The sequence below is a fragment of the Pseudophryne corroboree genome, chromosome 5 (assembly GCF_028390025.1).
Source record: "Pseudophryne corroboree isolate aPseCor3 chromosome 5, aPseCor3.hap2, whole genome shotgun sequence".
In the NCBI taxonomy this organism is placed as follows: domain Eukaryota; kingdom Metazoa; phylum Chordata; class Amphibia; order Anura; family Myobatrachidae; genus Pseudophryne; species Pseudophryne corroboree.
This window is the reverse complement of record NC_086448.1, coordinates 128,407,514-128,427,906: the sequence shown is the minus strand read 5'-3', so window position 1 is coordinate 128,427,906 and position 20,393 is coordinate 128,407,514. Positions and strand designations below refer to the sequence as shown.

The 20,393-nt window shown below is 47.8% G+C and overlaps 1 protein-coding gene across 2 annotated transcripts in view; it reads left to right on the top strand.

Annotated features, from left to right (window-relative positions):
* Window positions 1–20,393, top strand: part of GSDME (gasdermin E) — a 297,722-nt gene that overhangs the window by 30,323 nt on the left and 247,006 nt on the right. For both annotated transcript variants that reach the window (XM_063921700.1, XM_063921701.1), the window contains exons 3-4: window positions 1,364–1,598; window positions 16,122–16,314. In XM_063921700.1, coding sequence (XP_063777770.1) covers window positions 1,382–1,598; window positions 16,122–16,314 — 410 coding nt within the window. In that variant the 5' untranslated portion in view covers window positions 1,364–1,381. The remainder of the gene's footprint in view (window positions 1–1,363; window positions 1,599–16,121; window positions 16,315–20,393) is intronic.

Genomic DNA, 20,393 nt, shown 5'->3' with positions numbered 1-20,393 from the left:
TTTTATATCGTCTTCTATGTTGGTGATTACCCTGGATTACCTAATGGCAGAGGCTATATCACACACCGTATGTGGACTCCATTATGTCCTGGGTTATGCATATCCATATTCTGTGGATTTAGCATCCAGTACACACCCTCTAGCTAAACTGTATAGTTTTGTGAACTGTTCTGTGTATATATAGGGGAGTGTGGGTGGGCTACCTGGATATTATCTGGTGGCTACCAGTATTTATCATAGGAATATGGTTTTCTTTATATAGAAACTGAACAAAGATGTGTTTATTGTGACATAAATGTTTATTATCTATTGAAACTGAACAAATAGGTGTGCATCGCGATAAGTGTTTATTCCTTACCCAGGACTATTATGGAGTCCATGTCTGATGCTCAATACATCCATTATTTATTCATTTGTTTGGTGTGTTTTTCACACAATATAACTAAGGTTTTTATCGGTTTGTCTCCTCCTGTTGTCATGATAGCTCAGTCTGGTCATGTGATCGCGTGTATCACAGTGACCAGTATTGTTAGTTAGGTTGCTTAGCGACGGCCGGCAGCCGTCTTACGCAGCGTGTATCTCCGGTCACATGGGTGCGTTCCATGGACAGTGGAACGCACACCACGTCCAGTACCATGGCCAACTTCCGCTAGTCTGACGCGTGCGTTCCATGAGCAATGGAACGCACATCACTTCCGGCAACGCGGTTATTAGCCGCAATTAGCCGTTCTGTTGACCGAAAACACACGTTATCATGTCCACATGTTATGTTGATATTTGATGTTATGACACAGTTGATTGGATATATCCATACTCCAGATTAGACACTTTAGTACCATTGTTTTTGTTACTTCCTGTTGGATGATTGATGGACGGGGCTTGTGATATGCCTCTGCTATAAAAGTGCTCCAGGGTTTGATGTGTGTTAGGAGCTGCTGGGTGTGAACCTGATGTGATTTTATCTGTCTTGGAAAAAGGCTCAGATGGAGCCGAAACGTCGACATCTTTTGCTGACATGCTGTTGACTGTCTCTATGTGAGATACACCTGTGAGTTGTAATTTTTCATCATCAAGGAAGTGGTGAGTGCCTGTACTCTTTGCGGAGATATATATATATATATATATATATATATACACACACATATATATATATCCCCAAACTATCCACTAATTTATGGCTAAAAACAATAACCATAATCCATGTTACAATTGTATGAAAAACATGTAAAGACATTCCGGGCAACATATCCTGAGTTATATGGAAGTGCACTCTTCTCTATTACTCTAGTTATCATACACTGCAGTAGGAATAATAAGAGTGCAATTTATTTATTAACGGCTTTAATTTGTTCTATGTTTTTAGGACATTGTATAAACGAAGATGTTTGCAAAAGCTACCAGGAATTTCCTGAGAGATATTGATTCTGGGGGAGAATTAATAACGGTCTCCAGCTTAAATGATTCGGATAAGGCCCAGATCCTTAGTGTAGTGGCTAAGAAGAGGCGATTCTGGCACTGGCAAAAACCAAAGTACCACTTTTCATCCTGTGCCTGCCTGCTGAGTGACATACTGACGGGGGAGAGCACCGTGCAGCCCGGTAAGTGTCATATAAGGACGTGTCACTGACTAACTGCAAGAGGCCACTTACCACACACCATGTGACCGCCATTATAGTAGTGATGTATATGAGAATCTGTGATTATGATCTATAGCAAATATTGAAGCTGTTATTTCCTTTTTTATTACCTGTTTTGACTGGTCATTAGGGCATTGTTGTTCCATAAAAACATAGACTTTGGATATTGTGCTGTTGATTTTATGGGGTCATTAAATGCTCATCTTTATCTTAGTTGTATCCCTATTTTCAGTCACTGGAATTCAGTCTGTGACTCCCAAGTGCTACAGATAATTGAGTTGAGAATGCTGGACTGATTACCTGTAACTTTTTGGCATTTATTTGGGCAAAATTTGTTTGGAAAAAAACCCAAACACATTTCTGGGGGGTACTATAGTTTATTCTTCTTTGTCACCTTTTTTGGCCCTGCATAGAGTGTACATTTCATATATATTCATCTTTATTGTTTTTTTCACCATCTGAAGATGATCAGATTTGTCAATTTTGTATAACCCCTAATATAATCCTGTCATGTCAGGACCTCCTCTCCCCGTTTCCTGAAAGACAGCTTTCACTGTGGCTTGTAACAGTGGAGGTGTTAATCCGTCCAGAGGTGGTCATTCCGAGTTGATCGCTAGCTGCAGTTGTTCGCAGCGCAGCGATCAGGCTAAAAAACGGCTGTTCTGCGCATGCGGCGCAATGCGCACGCACATCGAACGAGCACAACGAACGATGTAGTTTTGCACAGGGTCTAGCGAAGCGTTTCAGTCGGACTGGTGGCCGCAGTGTGATTTGACATGAAGTGGGCGTTTCTGGGTGTCAGCTGTCCATTTTCAGGGAGTGTTGAGAAAAACGCAGGTGTGCCAGTAAAAACACAGGCGTGGCTGGGCGGGTTTGTGACGTCAAAACAGGAACTGAACAGACTGAAGTGATCGCAAGCGCTGAGTAGGTTTTGAGCTACCCAAATCTGCACAAAAAAAACGTTGTAGCTGCTCTGCGATCCATTCGTTCACACTTCTGCTAAGCTAAAATACACTCCCAGTGGGCGGCGGCATAGCGTTTGCACGGCTGCTAAAAACTGCTAGCGAGCGAACAACTCGGAATGACCCCCATAGTACTTCATCACAGTGCTGTGGACAGCTTGTAGTGTGGCAGGATGAAAAATAGCACGCTGGCAGGTAAAGAGTAGTTGATGCGGATTGCTTTTGTCTGTATGGGGGGGAGGGATTGGTTAGGAAAGGGTTATCCACTTTTGTGTTGTATATTCACAGCAATGTTTACTAAATACATTACTTGTTCTCATCTTCTTTCTGTCCCTTTCAGCCATGTCTTTATATGAACAGGCAGAGTTGTTGGGTTTTGTTGTGCAGGCACATGACAATGGCTGCTTAGATAGAGATGGTATCTAGTGCAAATACCCATGTCACCGCACGTATCAGGGCAACACACAAATACAACTGCGTCTGAGTGTATATAAATACATGGATGAAAGGCACATAAATAAACCAGAAGGACAAAAGTAAATGTATCCAATAAAAATACAAGCAGGCACAATTTGTGATCTTAAGGTTTTGAACCCTCCATTCTTATCATTACTATATTACAGAATTAGTCCAGTTCTTTTATGTTTGCTACAAGGTAACAGAAACAGGATTGCAGGTGTTGCTTTGTTTTTGTTTTTCTCTCCAATGGGAGCAATATTTTTTTTTTTTTTCAGGGTTTTCACTGGCAGATTATGTTGTTGACCTCGTGCTCCGTTAATTGGCTCATGACCTTAACATCCTCACCATTGCCTCAGAGTATTGCACAAATAAGTAGCAGCTAGCTTCCTTCATTGGATTGGGTATTTGGGTGGTGGTCCATCAATTGTTAGTACAATATTTCTCTAACGTCCTAGTGGATGCTGGGGACTCCGTAAGGACCATGGGGAATAGACGGGCTCCGTAGGAGACTGGGCACTCTAAAGAAAGATTTAGTACTACCTGGTGCGCACTGGCTCCTCCCTCTATGCCCCTCCTCCAGACCTCAGTTAGAATCTGTGCCCGGCCAGAGCTGGGTGCTTTTAGTGAGCTCTCCTGAGCTTGCTAATAAGAAAGTATTTTAGTTAGGTTTTTTTATTTTCAGAGAGCTTCTGCTGGCAACAGACTCTCTGCTACGTGGGACTGAGGGGAGAGAAGCAAACCTACTAACTGCGGCTAGGTTGCGCTTCTTAGGCTACTGGACACCATTAGCTCCGGAGGGTTCGAACACAGGATCTTAACCTTGGTCGTCCGTTCCCGGAGCCGCGCCGCCGTCCCCCTCGCAGAGCCAGAAGTCAGAAGCCGGCAGAAGCAAAAAGACATCGAAATCGGCGGCAGAAGACTCCTGTCTTCACATGAGGTAGCGCACAGCACTGCAGCTGTGCGCCATTGCGCCCACACTACTCACACACTCCGGTCACTGTAGGGTGCAGGGCACAGGGGGGGGCGCCCTGGGCAGCAATTAGGATACCTCTTGGCAAAAAGACACATATATACAGCTGGGCACTGTATATATGTACGCGCCCCCGCCATTTTATTACACAGACCCGGGACAGAAGCCCGCCGCTGAGGGGGCGGGGCCTTCTTCCTCAGCACTAACCGGCGCCATTTTCTCTTCACAGCTCCGCTGAGAGGAAGCTCCCCAGGCTCTCCCCTGCAGTATCAAGGTAGAAAAAGGGTAAAAAGAGAGGGGGGGCACATAAATTTAGGCGCAAATTATCATAAACCGCAGCTACTGGGTAAACACTAAATTACTGTGTAATCCCTGGGTTATATAGCGCTGGGGTGTGTGCTGGCATACTCTCTCTCTCTGTCTCCCCAAAAGGCCTTGTGGGGTCCTATCCTCAATTAGAGCATTCCCTGTGTGTGTGTGTGGTGTGTCGGTACGTTTGTGTCGACATGTTTGACGAGGACGGTTACGTGGAGGTAGAACAAGTGCAAGTGAATGTGGTGTTGCCGCCGACGGCGCCGACACCTGATTGCATGGATATGTGGAAGGTGTTAAATGATAACGTAAGCTCCTTGCATAAAAGGTTGGATAATCAGTCAGGGTCTCAACCCGTGTCTGATTCTACAGCTCAGAGGCCGTCAGGGTCTCAAAAGCGCCCACTATCCCAGTTGGTTGACACAGATGTCGATACGGATTCTGACTCCAGTGTCGATGACGATGAGGCAAAGTTGCAGCCTAAAATGACTAAAGCCATCCGATACATGATTATAGCAATGAAGTATGTATTGCACATATTGGAGGAAAACCCTGTCCCTGACAAGAGGGTTTATATGTTTGGGGAGAAAAAGCAAGAAGTGACTTTTTCCCCCTTCACATGAATTAAATGAGTTATGTGAAAAAGCGTGGGATTCCCCTGATAGGAAAGTACTGATTTCCAAAAGATTACTTATGGCGTATCCTTTCCCGCCAACGGATAGGTTACGCTGGGAATCCTCCCCTACGGTAGACAAAGCGTTGACATGCTTATCTAAGAAGGTGGCCCTGCCGTCACAGGATACGGCCGCCCTAAAGGATCCTGCGGATAGGAAGCAGGAAGGTATCCTGAAGTCTGTTTATACACATTCTGGTACTCTTCTGAGGCCAGCAATTGCTGCGGCCTGGATGTGTAGTGCTGTAGCAGTATGGACGGATCCTCTGTCTGAGGAGTTAGATACCCTGGACAGGGAGACTATTTATTTTACTGACCCTAGGACATATCAAAGACGCTGTCCTATATATGCGGGACATTTGCCTGCTGGGCTCTAGAATAAACGCAATGTCGATTTCTGCCAGAAGGGTCTTATGGACTCGGCAATGGACAGGTGATGCCGACTCTAAAAAACACATGGAGGTGTTGCCTTATAAGGGTGAGGAATTGTTTGGGGACGGTCTCTCGGACCTAGTTTCCACGGCTACGGCTGGGAAGTCAAATTTCTTGCAATATATTCCCTCACAGTCAAAGAAAGCACCGTATTACCAAATGCAGTCCTTTCGTTCACAGAAAAGCAAGAAAGTCAGAGGTGCATCATTTCTTGCCAGAGGCAGGGGTAGAGGAAAAAAGCTGCACCATGCAGCTAGTTCCCAGGAACAAAAGTCCTCCCCGGCTTCCACTAAATTCACCGCATGACGCTGGGGCTCCACAGGCGGGGCCAGGAGTGGTGGGGGCGCGTCTCCGAAATTTCAGCCACCAGTGGGTTCGCTCACGGGTGGATCCTTGGGCTATACAAATTGTGTCTCAAGGATACAAGCTGGAATTCGAGGTGACGCCCCTTCACCGTTACCTAAAATCGGCCTTGCCAGCTTCCCCCAGGGAAAGGGAGGTAGTGTTGGCAGCAATTCACAAGCTATATCTCCAGCAGGTGGTAGTGAAGGTTCCCCTCCTTCAACAGGGAGGGGGTTACTATTCCACCATGTTTGTGGTACCGAAACCGGACGGTTCGGTCAGACCCATTTTGAATTTAAAATCCCTGAATATTTATCTGAAGAAATTCAAGTTCAAGATGGAATCGCTCAGGGCGGTCATTGCAAGCCTGGAGGAAGGGGATTTTATGGTGTCTCTGGACATCAAGGATGCGTACTTACATGTCCCCATTTATCCACCTCATCAGGTTTGTGGTACAGGACTGTCATTACCAATTCCAGACGTTGCCGTTTGGCCTGTCCACGGCACCGAGAATATTTACCAAGGTGATGGCGGAAATGATGGTGCTCCTTCGGAAGCAAGGGGTTACAATTATCCCATACTTGGACGATCTCCTCATAAAGGCGAGGTCCAGGGAGCGGTTGCTGATCAGCGTAGCACTCTCTCAGGAAGTGTTGCTACAGCACGGCTGGATTCTGAATTTTCCAAAGTCGCAGCTGATTCCTACGACGCGTCTGCCCTTTCTGGGCATGATTCTGGACACAAACCAGAAGAAGGTGTTTCTCCCGGAGGAGAAGGCTCAGGAGCTCTTGACTCTGGTCAGAGGCCTCCTAAAACCAAAACGGGTATCGGTGCATCACTGCACGCGAGTCCTGGGAAAGATGGTGGCGTCATACGAAGCCATTCCCTTCGGCAGGTTCCATGCGAGGATCTTTCAGTGGGATCTGTTGGACAAGTGGTCAGGATCGCATCTTCAGATGCATCGGCTGATCACCCTGTCCTCCAGGGCCAGGGTGTCTCTTCTGTGGTGGCTGCAAAGTGCTCACCTCCTCGAGGGCCGCAGGTTCGGCATACAGGACTGGGTCCTGGTGACCACGGATGCAAGCCTCCGAGGATGCGGGGCAGTCACTCAAGGAAGAAACTTCCAGGCACTGTGGTCAAGTCAGGAGACTTGTCTGCACATCAATATCCTGGAACTAAGGGCCATATACAACGCCCTGAGTCAAGCGGAGCCTCTGCTTCGAAACCAACCAATGCTGATTCAGTCAGACAACATCACTGCAGTGGCCCATGTAAACCGCCAGGGCGGCACAAGAAGCAGGGTGGCAATGGCAGAAGCCACCAGGATTCTTCGTTGGGCGGAGAATCACGTACTAGCACTGTCAGCAGTGTTCATTCCGGGAGTTGACAACTGGGAAGCAGACTTCCTCAGCAGGCACGACCTCCACCCGGGAGAGTGGGGACTTCATCAAGAAGTCTTCACGCAGATTGCAAATCGATGGGAACTGCCACAGGTGGACATGATGGCTTCCCGTCTCAACAAAAAGCTAAAAAGGTATTGCGCCAGGTCAAGGGACCCTCAGGCGATAGCTGTGGACGCACTAGTAACACCGTGGGTGTTCCAGTCGGTCTATGTGTTTCCTCCTCTTCCTCTCATACCAAAGGTGCTGAGAATTGTAAGAAAAAGAGGAGTGAGAACAATACTCATTGTTCCGGATTGGCCAAGAAGGACTTGGTACCCGGAATTGCAAGAAATGCTCACAGAGGACCCATGGCCTCTGCCTCTCAGACAGGACCTGTTACAACAGGGGCCCGGTCTGTTCCAAGACTTACCGCGGCTGCGTTTAACGGCATGGCGGTTGAACGCCGGATCATAGCGGAAAAAGGCATTCCGGGTGACGTTATTCTTGCGCTGATAAAGGCTAGGAAGGACGTGACAGCAAAGCATTATCACCGTATATGGCGAAAATATGTTGCTTGGTGTGAGGCCAGGAAGGCCCCTACAGAGGAATTCCAGCTGGGTCGATTCCTGCACTTCCTACAGTCAGGAGTGACTATGGGCCTAAAATTAGGGTCCATAAAGGTCCAGATTTCGGCCCTATCCATTTTCTTCCAAAAAGAACTGGCTTCACTGCCTGAGGTTCAGACGTTTGTTAAGGGAGTGCTGCATATTAAGCCCCCTTTTGTGCCACCAGTGGCACCTTGGGATCTTAACGTGGTGTTGAGTTTTCTGAAATCCCACTGGTGTGAGCCACTTAAGACCGTGGAGCTAAAGTATCTCACGTGGAAAGTGGTCATGCTGTTGGCCTTAGCTTCGGCTAGGCGTGTGTCAGAATTGGCGGCTTTGTCATGTAAAAGCCCCTATCTGGTTTTCCATATGGATAGGGCAGAATTGCGGACTCGTCCGCAGTTTCTGCCAAAGGTGGTGTCATCCTTTCATTTGAACCAACCTATTGTGGTGCCTGCGGCTACTTGTGACTTGGAGGATTCCAAGTTGCTTGACGTAGTCCGGGCTATGAAGATTTATGTGACCAGAACGTCTGGAGTCAGGAAGACTGACTCGCTGTTTGTCCTGTATGCATCCAACAAGCTGGGTGCTCCTGCTTCAAAGCAAACTATTGCTTGCTGGATCTGTGGCACGATTCAGCAGGCTCATTCTGCGGCTGGATTGCCGCATCCAAAATCAGTGAAAGCACATTCCACAAGAAAGGTGGGCTCTTCTTGGGCGGCTGCCCGAGGGGTCTCGGCATTACAGCTTTGCCGAGCTGCTACTTGGTCGGGTTCAAACACATTTGCAACGTTCTACAAGTTTAATACCCTGGCTGAGGAGGACCTTGAGTTTGCCCATTCGGTGCTGCAGAGTCATCAGCACTCTCCCGCCCGTTTGGAAGCTTTGGTATAATCCCCATGGTCCTTACGGAGTCTCCAGCATCCACTAGGACGTTAGAGAAAATAAGATTTTACTCACCGGTAAATCTATTTCTCGTAGTCCGTAGTGGATGCTGGGCGCCCGTCCCAAGTGCGGACTTCTTCTGCAATACTTGTATATAGTTATTGCTTACTAAAGGGTTATGTTATGTGGCATCAGTTGCGTGATGCTTGTTTGTTGTTCATACTGTTAACTGGGTAAGTTTATCACGAGTTATACGGTGTGATTGGTGTGGCTGGTATGAGTCTTACCCTGGATTCCAAAATCCTTTTATTGTAATGTCAGCTCTTCCTGGCACAGTTTCCCTAACTGAGGTCTGGAGGAGGGGCATAGAGGGAGGAGCTAGTGCACACCAGGTAGTACTAAATCTTTCTTTAGAGTGCCCAGTCTCCTGCGGAGCCCGTCTATTCCCCATGGTCCTTACGGAGTCCCCAGCATCCACTACAGACTACGAGAAATAGATTTACCGGTGAGTAAAATCTTATTTCTCTAACGTCCTAGTGGATGCTGGGAACTCCGAAAGGACCATGGGGAATAGCGGGCTCCGAAGGAGGCTGGGCACTCTAGAAAGATTTATGACTACCTGGTGTGCACTGGCTCCTCCCGCTATGACCCTCCTCCAAGCCTCAGTTAGATCTTGTGCCCGGCCGAGGTTGGATGCACACTAGGGGCTCTCCTGAGCCCTTAGAAAGAAAGTATAGATTTAGGTTTTTTATTTTCAGTGAGACCTGCTGGCAACAGGCTCACTGCAGCGAGGGACTAAGGGGAGAAGAAGCGAACTCGCCTGCTTGCAGCCGGATTGGGCTTCTTAGGCTACTGGACACCATTAGCTCCAGAGGGATCGACCGCAGGCCCAGTCCTTGGTGTTCGGTCCCGGAGCCGCGCCGCCGTCCCCCTTACAGAGCCAGAAGCAAGAAGAGGTCCGGAAAATCGGCGGCAGAAGACATCAGTCTTCACCAAGGTAGCGCACAGCACTGCAGCTGTGCGCCATTGCTCCTCACACACACTTCACACTCCGGTCACTGAGGGTGCAGGGCGCTGGGGGGGGGCGCCCTGAGAAGCAATTATAACACCTTGGCTGGCAAAAATACCACAATATATAGCCCCAGAGGCTATATATATGTGGTAAATACCCTTGCCAGAATCCAGAAAAAAGCGGGAGAATAGGCAGCGGAAAAGGGGCGGAGCTATCTCCCTCAGACGCACTGGCGCCATTTTCTCTTCACAGTGCAGCTGGAAGAAAGCTCCCCAGGCTCTCCCCTGTAGTTTTCAGGCTCAAAGGGTTAAAAAGAGAGGGGGGGCACTAAATTTAGGCGCAATATTGTATATACAAGCAGCTATGGGGGAAAATTCACTCAGTTATAGTGTTAATCCCCACATTATATAGCGCTCTGGTGTGTACTGGCATACTCTCTCTCTGTCTCCCCAAAGGGCTTTGTGGGGTCCTGTCCTCAGTCAGAGCATTCCCTGTGTGTGTGCGGTGTGTCGGTACGGCTGTGTCGACATGTTTGAGGAGGAGGCTTATATAGTGACGGAGCAGATGCCGATAAATGTGATGTCGCCCCCTGTGGGGCCGACACCAGAGTGGATGGTTAGGTGGAAGGTATTAACCGACAGTGTCAACTCCTTACATAAAAGGGTGGATGACGTAACAGCTGTGGGACAGCCGGCTTCTCAGCCCGCGCCTGCCCAGGCGTCTCAAAGGCCATCAGGGGCTCAAAAACGCCCGCTCATTCAGATGGCAGACACAGATGTCGACACGGAGTCTGACTCCAGTGTCGACAAGGTTGAGACATATACACAATCCACTAGGAACATCCGTGACTTGATCCCGGCAATAAAAAAATGTGTTACACATTTCTGACATTAACCTCTAAAAATGGGTTTTTATGTTTGGGGAGAAAAAGCAGGCAGTGTTTTGTTCCCCTATCAGATGAATGAATGAAGTGTGTGAAAAGCGTGGGTTCCCCCTGATAAGAAACTGGTAATTTCTAAAAAGTTACTGATGGCGTACCTTTTCCCGCCAGAGGATAAGTTACGCTGGGAGATATCCCCTAGGGTGGATAAGGCGCTCACACGGTTGTCAAAATAGGTGGCACTGCCGTTTTAGGAACGGCCACTTTGAAGGTACCTGTTGATAAAAAGCAGGAGGCTATCCTGAAGTCTGTATTTACACACTCCGGTACTAGACTGAAGCCTGCAGAGCGTGCTGCTGCAGCGTGGTCGGTGACCCTGTCAAACATACTAGTTTGCTAACATGAGAACATATTAAAGATGTCGTCTTATATATGAGGGATGCACAGAGGGATATTTTGCCGGCTGGCATCCAAAATGAATGTAATGTCCATTCTATCAGGAGGGTATTAGAGACCTGTCACTGGACAGGTGATGCTGACTTTAAAAGGCGCAAAGAGATTCTGCCTTATAAGGGTGAGGAATTATTTGGGGATGGTCTCTGGGACCTCGTATCCGCAGCAACAGCTGGGAAGAAATATTTTTACCTCAGTTTCCTCACAGACTAAGAAAGCACTGTATTATCAGGTACAGTCCTTTCGGCTTCAGAAAAGCAAGCGGGTCAAAGGCGCTTCCTTTCTGTACAGAGACAAGGGAAGAGGGAAAAAGCTGCACCAGTCAGCCTGTTCCCAGAATCATAATTCTTCTCTCGCTTCCTCTGAGTCCACAGCATGACGCGGGGGCTCCACAGGGGTAGCCAGGTACGGTGGGGGGCCGTCTCAAAAAATTTTCAGCGACCAGTGGGCTCGCTCACAGGTGGATCCCTGTTTCATTCAAGTAGTATTTCAGGGGTACAAGCTGGAATTCGAGATGTCTTCCCCCCGCCGTTTTCCTCAAATATGCCTTGCCGACAACTCCCTCAGGCAGGGCGGCTGTGCTAGAGGCAATTAATAAGCTGTATTCCCAGCAGGTAATACTTAAGGTGCCCCTACTTCAACAAGGACGGGGTTACTATTCCACACGGTTTGGGGTACCGAAACCGCATGGTTCGGTGTGACCCTTTTTTTATATTTAAAATCCTTGAACACATACATGAAAAAATTCAAGTTCAAGATGGAATCGCTCAGGGCGGTTATTGCAAGCCTGGACGATGGGGATTACATGGTATCCCGGGACATCAAGGATGCTTACCTGCATGTCCCCATTTACTATCCTCGCCAGGAGTACCTCAGATTTGTGGTACAGGATTACCATTACCAAGTCCAGACTCTGCCGTTTGGACTGTACATGGCACCGAGGGTGTTACCAAGGTAATGGCCAGAGTGATGATACTCCTTCGAAAAAGGGGAGTTTTTAATTATCCCGTACTTGGACAATCCCCTTATAAGGGCGAGGTCCAAGGAGCAGTTGCTAGTCGGGGTAGCACTATTTTGGAAAGTGCTACAACAGCACGGCTGGATTCTAAACAGTCCAAAGTCACAGCTAGTTCCTACGACACGTCTACTGTTCCTGGGGATGGTTCTGGACACAGACCAGAAATAAGTGTTTCTCCCGGAGGAGAAAGCCAAGGAGCTGTCATCTCTAGTCAGAGACCTCCTGAAGCCAAAACAGTTATCTGTGCATCATTGCACGCGAATCCTGGGAAAAATGATAGCTTCCTACGAAGCAATCCCATTCGGCAGGTTCCATGCAAGAACTTTTCAGGGGGACCTGTTAGACAAGTGGTCCGGATCACATCTTCAGGTGCATCAGCTGATAACCCTGTCTCCAAGGACCAGGGTATCTCTACTGTAGTGGCTGCAGAGTGCCCATCTTCAAGAGGGCCGCTGGTTCGACATACAGGACTAGGTCCTAGTGACCATGGATGCCAGCCTTTGAGGCTGGGGGGCAGTCACACAGGGAAGAAACTTCCAGGGACTTTGGTCAAGTCAGGTGACTTCCCTACATAAATATTCTGGACCTGAGGGCCATTTACAATGCCCTGAGTCAGGCAAGGCCTCTGCTTCAAAACCAGCCGGTCCTGATCCAATCAGACAACATCACGGCAGTCGCCCATGTAAACCAACAGGGCGGCACAAGAAGCAGGATGGCGATGGCAGAAGCCACAAGGATTCTCCGATGGGCGGAAAATCATGTGTTAACACTGTCAGCAGTGTTCATTCCCGGAGTGGACAACTGGGAAGCAGATCTTCTCAGCAGACACGACTTCCACCCGAGAGAGTGGGGACTTCATCCAGGAGTCTTCCAAAGGATTGTACACCATTGGGAAAGGCCACAGGTGGACATGAAGGCGTCCCGCCTCAACAAAAAGCTATAAAAGATATTGCGCCAGGTCAAGGGACCTTCAGGCGATAGCTGTGGACGCTCTGGTAACACCGTGGGTGTACCAGTCGGTTTATGTGTTCCCCCTCTTCCTCTCATACCAAAGGTACTGAGAATAATAAGAAGGCGAGGAGTAAGAACGATACTCGTGGTTCCGGATTGGCCAAGAAGAGCCTGGTACCCAGAACTTCAAGAAATTATATCAGAGGACCCATGGCCTCTGCCGCTCAGACAGGACCTGCTGCAGCAGGGGCCCTGTCTGTTCCAAGACTTACCGTGGCTACGTTTTGATGGCATGGCGGTTGAACGCCGGATCCTAAAGGAAAAGGGCATTCCGGAGGAAGTCATTCCTACGCTGATTCAAGCCAGAAAAGATGTAACTGCAAAACATTATCACCGCATATGGCGGAAATATGTTGCTTGGTGTGAGGCCAAAAAAGGCCCCAACAGAGGAATTTCAACTAGGTCGATTTCTGCATTTCCTACAAGCAGGAGTGTCTATGGGCCTAAAATTAGGCTCCATTAAGATACAGATCTCGGCTCTGTCGATTTTTCTTCCAGAAAGAATTAGCTTCAGTACCTGAAGTTCAGACATTGTAAAAGGAGGGCTGCATATTCAGCCCCCGGTTGTGCCTCCAGTGGCACCTTGGGATCTCAACGTGGTGTTGAGTTTCTTAAAATCACATTGGTTTGAACCACTAAAAACTGTGGATCTAAAATATCTCACGCGGATAGTGGTCATGTTATTGGCCTTGGCTTCGGCCAGGCGTGTATCAGAATTGGAGGCTTTGTCATATAAAAGTCCTTATCTGATTTTCCATATGGATAGGGCAGAATGGAGGACTCGTCCCCAGTTTCTCCCTAAGGTGGTATCAGCTTTTCACTTGAACCAACCTATTGTGGTGCCTGCGGCTACTAGGGACTTGGAGGATTCCAAGTTACTGGACGTAGTCAGGGCCTTGAAAAAATTATGTTTCCAGGATGGCTAGAGTCAGGAAAATTGACTCACTATTTATCCTGTATGCACCCAGCAGGCTGGGTGCTCCTGCTTCTAAGCAGACTATCGCTCGCTGGATCTGTGACACGATTCAGCAGGCGCATTCTGCGGCTGGACTGCCGCATCCTAAATCAGTGAAAGCCCATTCCACAGGGAAGGTGGGCTCATCTTGGGCGGCTGCCCGAGGGGTCTCGGCTTTACAACTTTGCCGAGCTGTTACTGGGTCAGGGGCAAACACGTTTGCAAAATTCTACAAATTTGATACCCTGGCTGAGGAGGACCTTGAGTTCTCTCATTCGGTGCTGCAGAGTCATCCGCACTCTCCCGCCCGTTTGGGAGCTTTGGTATAATCCCCATGGTCCTTTCGGAGTTCCCAGCATCCACTAGGACGTTAGAGAAAATAAGATTTTACTCACCGGTAAATCTATTTCTCGTAGTCCGTAGTGGATGCTGGGCGCCCATCCCAAGTGCGGATTGTCTGCAATACTTGTAAATAGTTATTGCTAACTAAAGGGTTATTGTTGAGCCATCTGTTGAGAGGCTCAGTTGTTTTCATACTGTCAAACTGGATATAGTATCACGAGTTGTACGGTGTGATTGGTGTGGCTGGTATGAGTCTTACCCGGGATTCAAAATCCTTCCTTATTATGTCAGCTCGTCCGGGCACAGTGTCCTAACTGAGGCTTGGAGGAGGGTCATAGTGGGAGGAGCCAGTGCACACCAGGTAGTCATAAATCTTTCTAGAGTGCCCAGCCTCCTTCGGAGCCCGCTATTCCCCATGGTCCTTTCGGAGTTCCCAGCATCCACTACGGACTACGAGAAATAGATTTACCGGTGAGTAAAATCTTATTTTTTACAGAGCTGCCAGCCCCCTGGCTACCTGCAACTGTGTTTCTCAGGGTTCCTCCATTTCTCTTACATTCCTGGCTGAGAACAAAGAGTCAGGTGTTAAGTTGTAAGTGGGACCAATCCAAAAGGTGCAGCTTGTTAAAGCTTGGTACTAGATTTATTTGCCAGAATACATGATTCAGTATGGGTTGGGGTTACTTAACCTGCGCACGGATGCCAGCAGTCAGCATAGCAACGCCGGGATCCTGGCCGCCAGAATGCTGGCAGCGGGGCAAGTGCAACGAAGCTCCTTGCGGGCTCGGTGGTTTGCCGCGCTCGCCAGCGGTTCTATTCGCGCTCTATTGGTGTCATGGATCCCCTAGCTGGTATTGTGGCTGGCGGCATTGTCAGTCTTCGGGATCCTGGCGTCTGTATGCTGACCACCGGGATATCGTTCGCCGGCCACGTAACCGAATTCCAACAGTACCAATAGATACGGGAAGTGGCACCTTAGTAAAAAAGTTTTCTATACAGTAGGTACTCTAGTGCAGTGTTCTGTTCAGACATGTTTTAGTAGGTTGCTGCAGCACTATAAGACATTTGGGGGCACATTCTGGAAACAGTTAGTTTCCAGACGGACGGGATCCTGGTGGTTGATATACCGTCGCCGAGATCCCGGCGTCTAGATACCGATGCCACGATACCTACAACCGTAATCCCGAATGTCAATCCAGCGGGATGCTCTGGCGTCCTACCGTGCATTCTCGCATGCGGGGGGAGGGGGTTGTTAGGTGTAGGCAGGAGAAGGGGGAATACGGTTAGAGTGCAGGGCCAGGAAGGTTAGGGACCGGGGATGGAGGGTTAGGCACATAGAAGGGGAGGTTAGGGTTAGGCACCAAGCGGGGAGGGGTAAGGTTTAGGCATCGGGAAGGGAGGGTTAGGGTTAGGCACCACCCGGGAGGGTTAGGGTTAGGCACCATCAGGGAGGGCTAGGTTTAGGCACCCACAAGGGAGGATTAGGGTAGGGTGTAGAGGAGGGTTAGGGTACGTTAGAGGGGCCTGTCGGGATTCTGATGGACGGGATGCCGCTGTCTGTATCCTGACCGCCGGCATCCCGTCCATCGGGAAATCATACTGAACCCGCGCATTCAACAACTTTTTACGCTTTTATTGCTTTAATTGTAAGAAACTTTCAATGGGAGATGACTCTTGAGCAGGCAGTTCATTCCTATAAGGCCCTTCTCCTATCAAGTCATCCGTAGCTAGGGCTTGCTCACGTTATGTGTGTATATGACTACATCAATGGTTTCCCTTTTTCTCTTCTAGTTGTCATCGAATCTGAATTTGTGAAATATGAGGGTAAATGTGGGGATGTCGTTAAGGGTGATGTTGATGCTGAATTTGGAGTGTTTCATGGCAATGCTGGTGGGTCTGGGCGTGTAGACAGCCAGTCTTCCTTTGGAACCCTAAGAAAACAAGAGGTTGACATGCAGCACCTTATGAAAGATGTACAAGACAGGTTGGTAATCATACTTATTACAAATGTTTGCCTATGTAGCAATGTAGATGTTTCTTCATGTTTGTAAGATTTGTTTCATTTCTGCTTTTCTAAACAATTTATTTTTTTTGTTCTTTTTTTCTGTAATAAGGATTTGGCCTTGACATTACATTGTGCATCATATTACAGCCCTAGTGAAACAGAAGTATCAATGCTGTCACTGGGAAAAAAAAAGAATATTAAATAGAGAGCGTTTTCAGCTGCTCACCAATAATATATAAACAGGGACATAGAGCAAGACATGGGACATGGGGAGATAGAAATCCACCTACAGTGGACAATGGTTCTTCCCTTTGCATTTCCACAATGGTCCAGGTCAATGTCAATGAAGCCCAGCGTCACGTTAAAGGGATGGATTCAGTTGGGTTGGGTATGATATCCTGGTCGATGATCATCACGACTGTTACAATCCCGGCAGCTGCAATCCGACAAACTCATGATGCATATTAGTGCGTATTGTAACCGTAACCCCCCTCCCCCCCCCCCCCCCCCCCCCCACCCCGGCAGCCTAACCCTAACTGTCCCCTCCAGCAGACTAATCCTAACCCCGGTACTCACCATTGGGACTCGTCCAGATTTTGACAGATGGGATGCCGCTGCAGGGATTGTGACTGCCAAGATCCTGGCTACATCCTATTCAATTAGCTGCAAGCTCCCATTGTGCGCTGTGCTGCTGCATACACAACACTTCTGTGTAATGTGGAATATAAAGCCTGCTTAGTGAATTGTCCCCATAGCCTTCCTATATGATGCCGGTTACTCACTGTTGTTAAAACGCTTGTTTGTTTCTGTTGTTTTGTAATATGTAGATGCTTATGGTGATTAAACCTTTTGGTACCTACGACCACTTACCCACATGCTGGCAGCGGCATGATATTGTATTTTAGACACTGCATGTTCCATTTTTTTGTCTTCGCTTAAGTGGACCCAAGTGGGTCAATGGAGTGTCCGCAGGTTACCTGCCACTTGCAAAATACGATTGCATTTCTTAATGCCATTGGGTAACTGGCCTAAATGATGATCCTACAGATGGCAGCGATTTTTTAATTGCCATAAATCCTCAGAATCCTATGTGACCCAATCAGTGCCAAAAGTTTGAGAAAACATCTTAGATAAGGCCAGTCTAGACTGCAGGATTATAGCTTTTTATCTACAGATGTGTCCTCATACACCTATCATCTCTACGCCATACAAGGCAAGACGCCCAACACTTCTCAGTTGCTCCGAGAGGGGTCTTATACGCATTGAATACACAGAGAAACACCACTCGCAGTGTACTGGAGACACTGGGCTGCACAGGAATTAGTTATAACCTCGTACAAAATAATAGATGAAGCACAGAGGAACTATGAGGAAAAGCCGCGGTCACTGCATTGTAACACTTGGTATAGACTTCAGGCGGTTGGAGCACGTTGATAGCTGCTGTTTATGGAACTATCTGTCTCAGTCCAGGGTAATTCACCTGCAGCTCCACTGAAGATTTGCGGCCAACTTCTCTCCTGCTTACTGGGAAAAGTGTGAGCCCGTAGGGCATGGGTTTTTCAACATGTGGTCCTTCAGTTGCTGTGGAACTACACAACCCAGCATACCCTGCCTCAGTTTTAGCATGCCATAGGGTTTGTCTTGCCCACAAGAGTTCACCTCTCTCCCACCGGAACCCAGTCCTTACCTTTCAGACCGCATGGCATGAGGCCTTCTGTATTGGATGCATAGCTATCTCGTGGAACGTACCTGTCTCACTTGATACAGAAGTGGCTTAGGAGTAGATGTACTAAGCAGTGAAAAGAGTGGAGAAGTGAGCCAGTGGAGAAGTTGTCCATGGCAACCAATCGGCTGCACTGTATAATTTTATAGTATGCAAATTATAAATGTTACTTTAATGCTGATTGGTTGCTATGGGACACTTCTCCACACTTTTCACTGCTTAGTACATCTCCCCCTAGTCACTGGATCTCTGCTGCCTGACATACCTTTGTAAACCACCTGCCCGCTCTGCGCTGTTTGGTGAAAGGAGCCAGTTCACAACATAACAGATTGCCAGTCACAGCTTCGGCAGCCTACAGTCCAGCCACGGTGTATTGCAGACGACGTATACGGACCTACTTGCCATAGCTGAGATACCTCCTTGGGATTGAGCCGACATTCCCACACTGTTCAGTGCACAGAACTGGTTTCCAGTCTCCTGAGTTGATTACTGCTGGCATACTGTATGTCTCACTCCCTTCTCCTGTCTGTCCTGTAGATGTGGGTGACCTGGGTATCTGTTTGGATGGTCGACCATGTTAAGGTCCACAGTCATTAGGTTAACCACTATTGGTCGACATTGACATGGTCAACATGAACAAATGGTCAACACAGGTCAGTTTGACACATGAAAAGGTCAACATGGGGATGGTAACCTGTGCTGAGTGCAGCGAGGCACCTTTCCCGCATGCAAGAGGATGCGGTACACTAATTGGGGTTCCTGGTCGTGTTACGGAAAAAATGACATTAAAAAAACAGTTAAAATCCATGTCGACCCCACCCCCTTTCTTGTGTACCTGGCACAGCTGTCTGGGTTGTAAAAAGTACGACCAATGTTTGGAAAAAATATTTGTTTATTTTTTTTTTTTTGTAAAAACGAATATATATATATATATATATATATACACACACATATACACACAGTGATTGTACGATACCTATCATGGTGCCAAAACAGTGACCGGGATCTAAAATCCAAAGTCACTTTACTACTAGGGACTAACAGTGAAGTGGCCTGGGTCTAATGCCGCCCCCTGCCACCGAACTGGTTATTCCAACCATTGGCATCTGATGTCAGATGCTGGGGGTGGGCGTAGTTATGATGCGTCTAGCTGTGATTGGCTCGCCGCAGCCACCACCTATTGGCTGCGTGTCTGCGAGTCGTGATTTACTTGCAGGCAGTACCATTCAAAATCCTACTGCAGCCTCTTCCTATTGGCTACCGTACCAGCACCAAGTTTAAACTGCTGCTTCCGCTGCACTGCCTGACTCTGCTCTACACTCGACGCTGGGATCAGCCATACTGCCCAAGGATCGGGACACATTTATACAAAGCAACGCTGCTGGGAGCAGGTCAGGGAGGATGCATAGAGAGCGGGTCGGGGCAATGTTCTCAGCAGTATGGGGGCCCCCCAATAACAGTCCCACATATAATTCAGCACTGCCCACTGAAAGGCTCAATATATGCTGCTTTCCTTCTAATTTATATGCTGACGTTGTTTATTTGAGATACTCTATGATAATTATCTGCAATAATTCTATTTTCTCCTGACTGCATTGTCATAGGACACTGACTCGTCTCCTACTGTTTATGGCAACTACAATACCAAGTTGTTAGTTCACTGATAATAACAATATTGGCTATTCACATTGAAAGCTGGTTTGTACTTTGCATTCTGTACCTTATTTTTCATGGTATATTGTCATTTATGTTTTAAGTCCGGTATACTTCTTTTCAGTTTTATCTTGCTACTACTTGTTTTATTTACTGTACATTTTATTCAGAGTATATCCCAGTTCTTTACCTGCATATTGATCTGCCTATACTTCCACCTGTTTCACAAAGTTGCTATACAAGCTTTATGCAAGCTTGCCATCTAGTGGTGATATGTACTCAGTACAGTTTATACATTAGCTCAACTTCTGATACAGAATTTCTGCTATGGGCTCCTTACCAGAATTTCGCAACAACTCCTCTCGGATAAATCCTTTTCTCTTACGTCTTAGAAGATGCTGGGGACTACGTAAGGACCATGGGGTATAGACGGGCTCCGCAGGAGACATGGGCACTATAAAGAACTTTAGAATGGGTGTGCACTGGCTCCTCCCTCTATGCCCCTCCTCCAGACCTCAGTTAGATCCTGTGCCCAGAGGAGATTGGGTGCACTACAGGGGAGCTCTCCTGAGTTTCTCTGGAGCCGCCGTCCTCCTCAGAGTCGGAAGATTGAAGCCGGGTGAGTATAAGAAGAAAAGAAGAAGTCTAAGGCGGCAGAAGACTTCTGATCTTCACTGAGGTA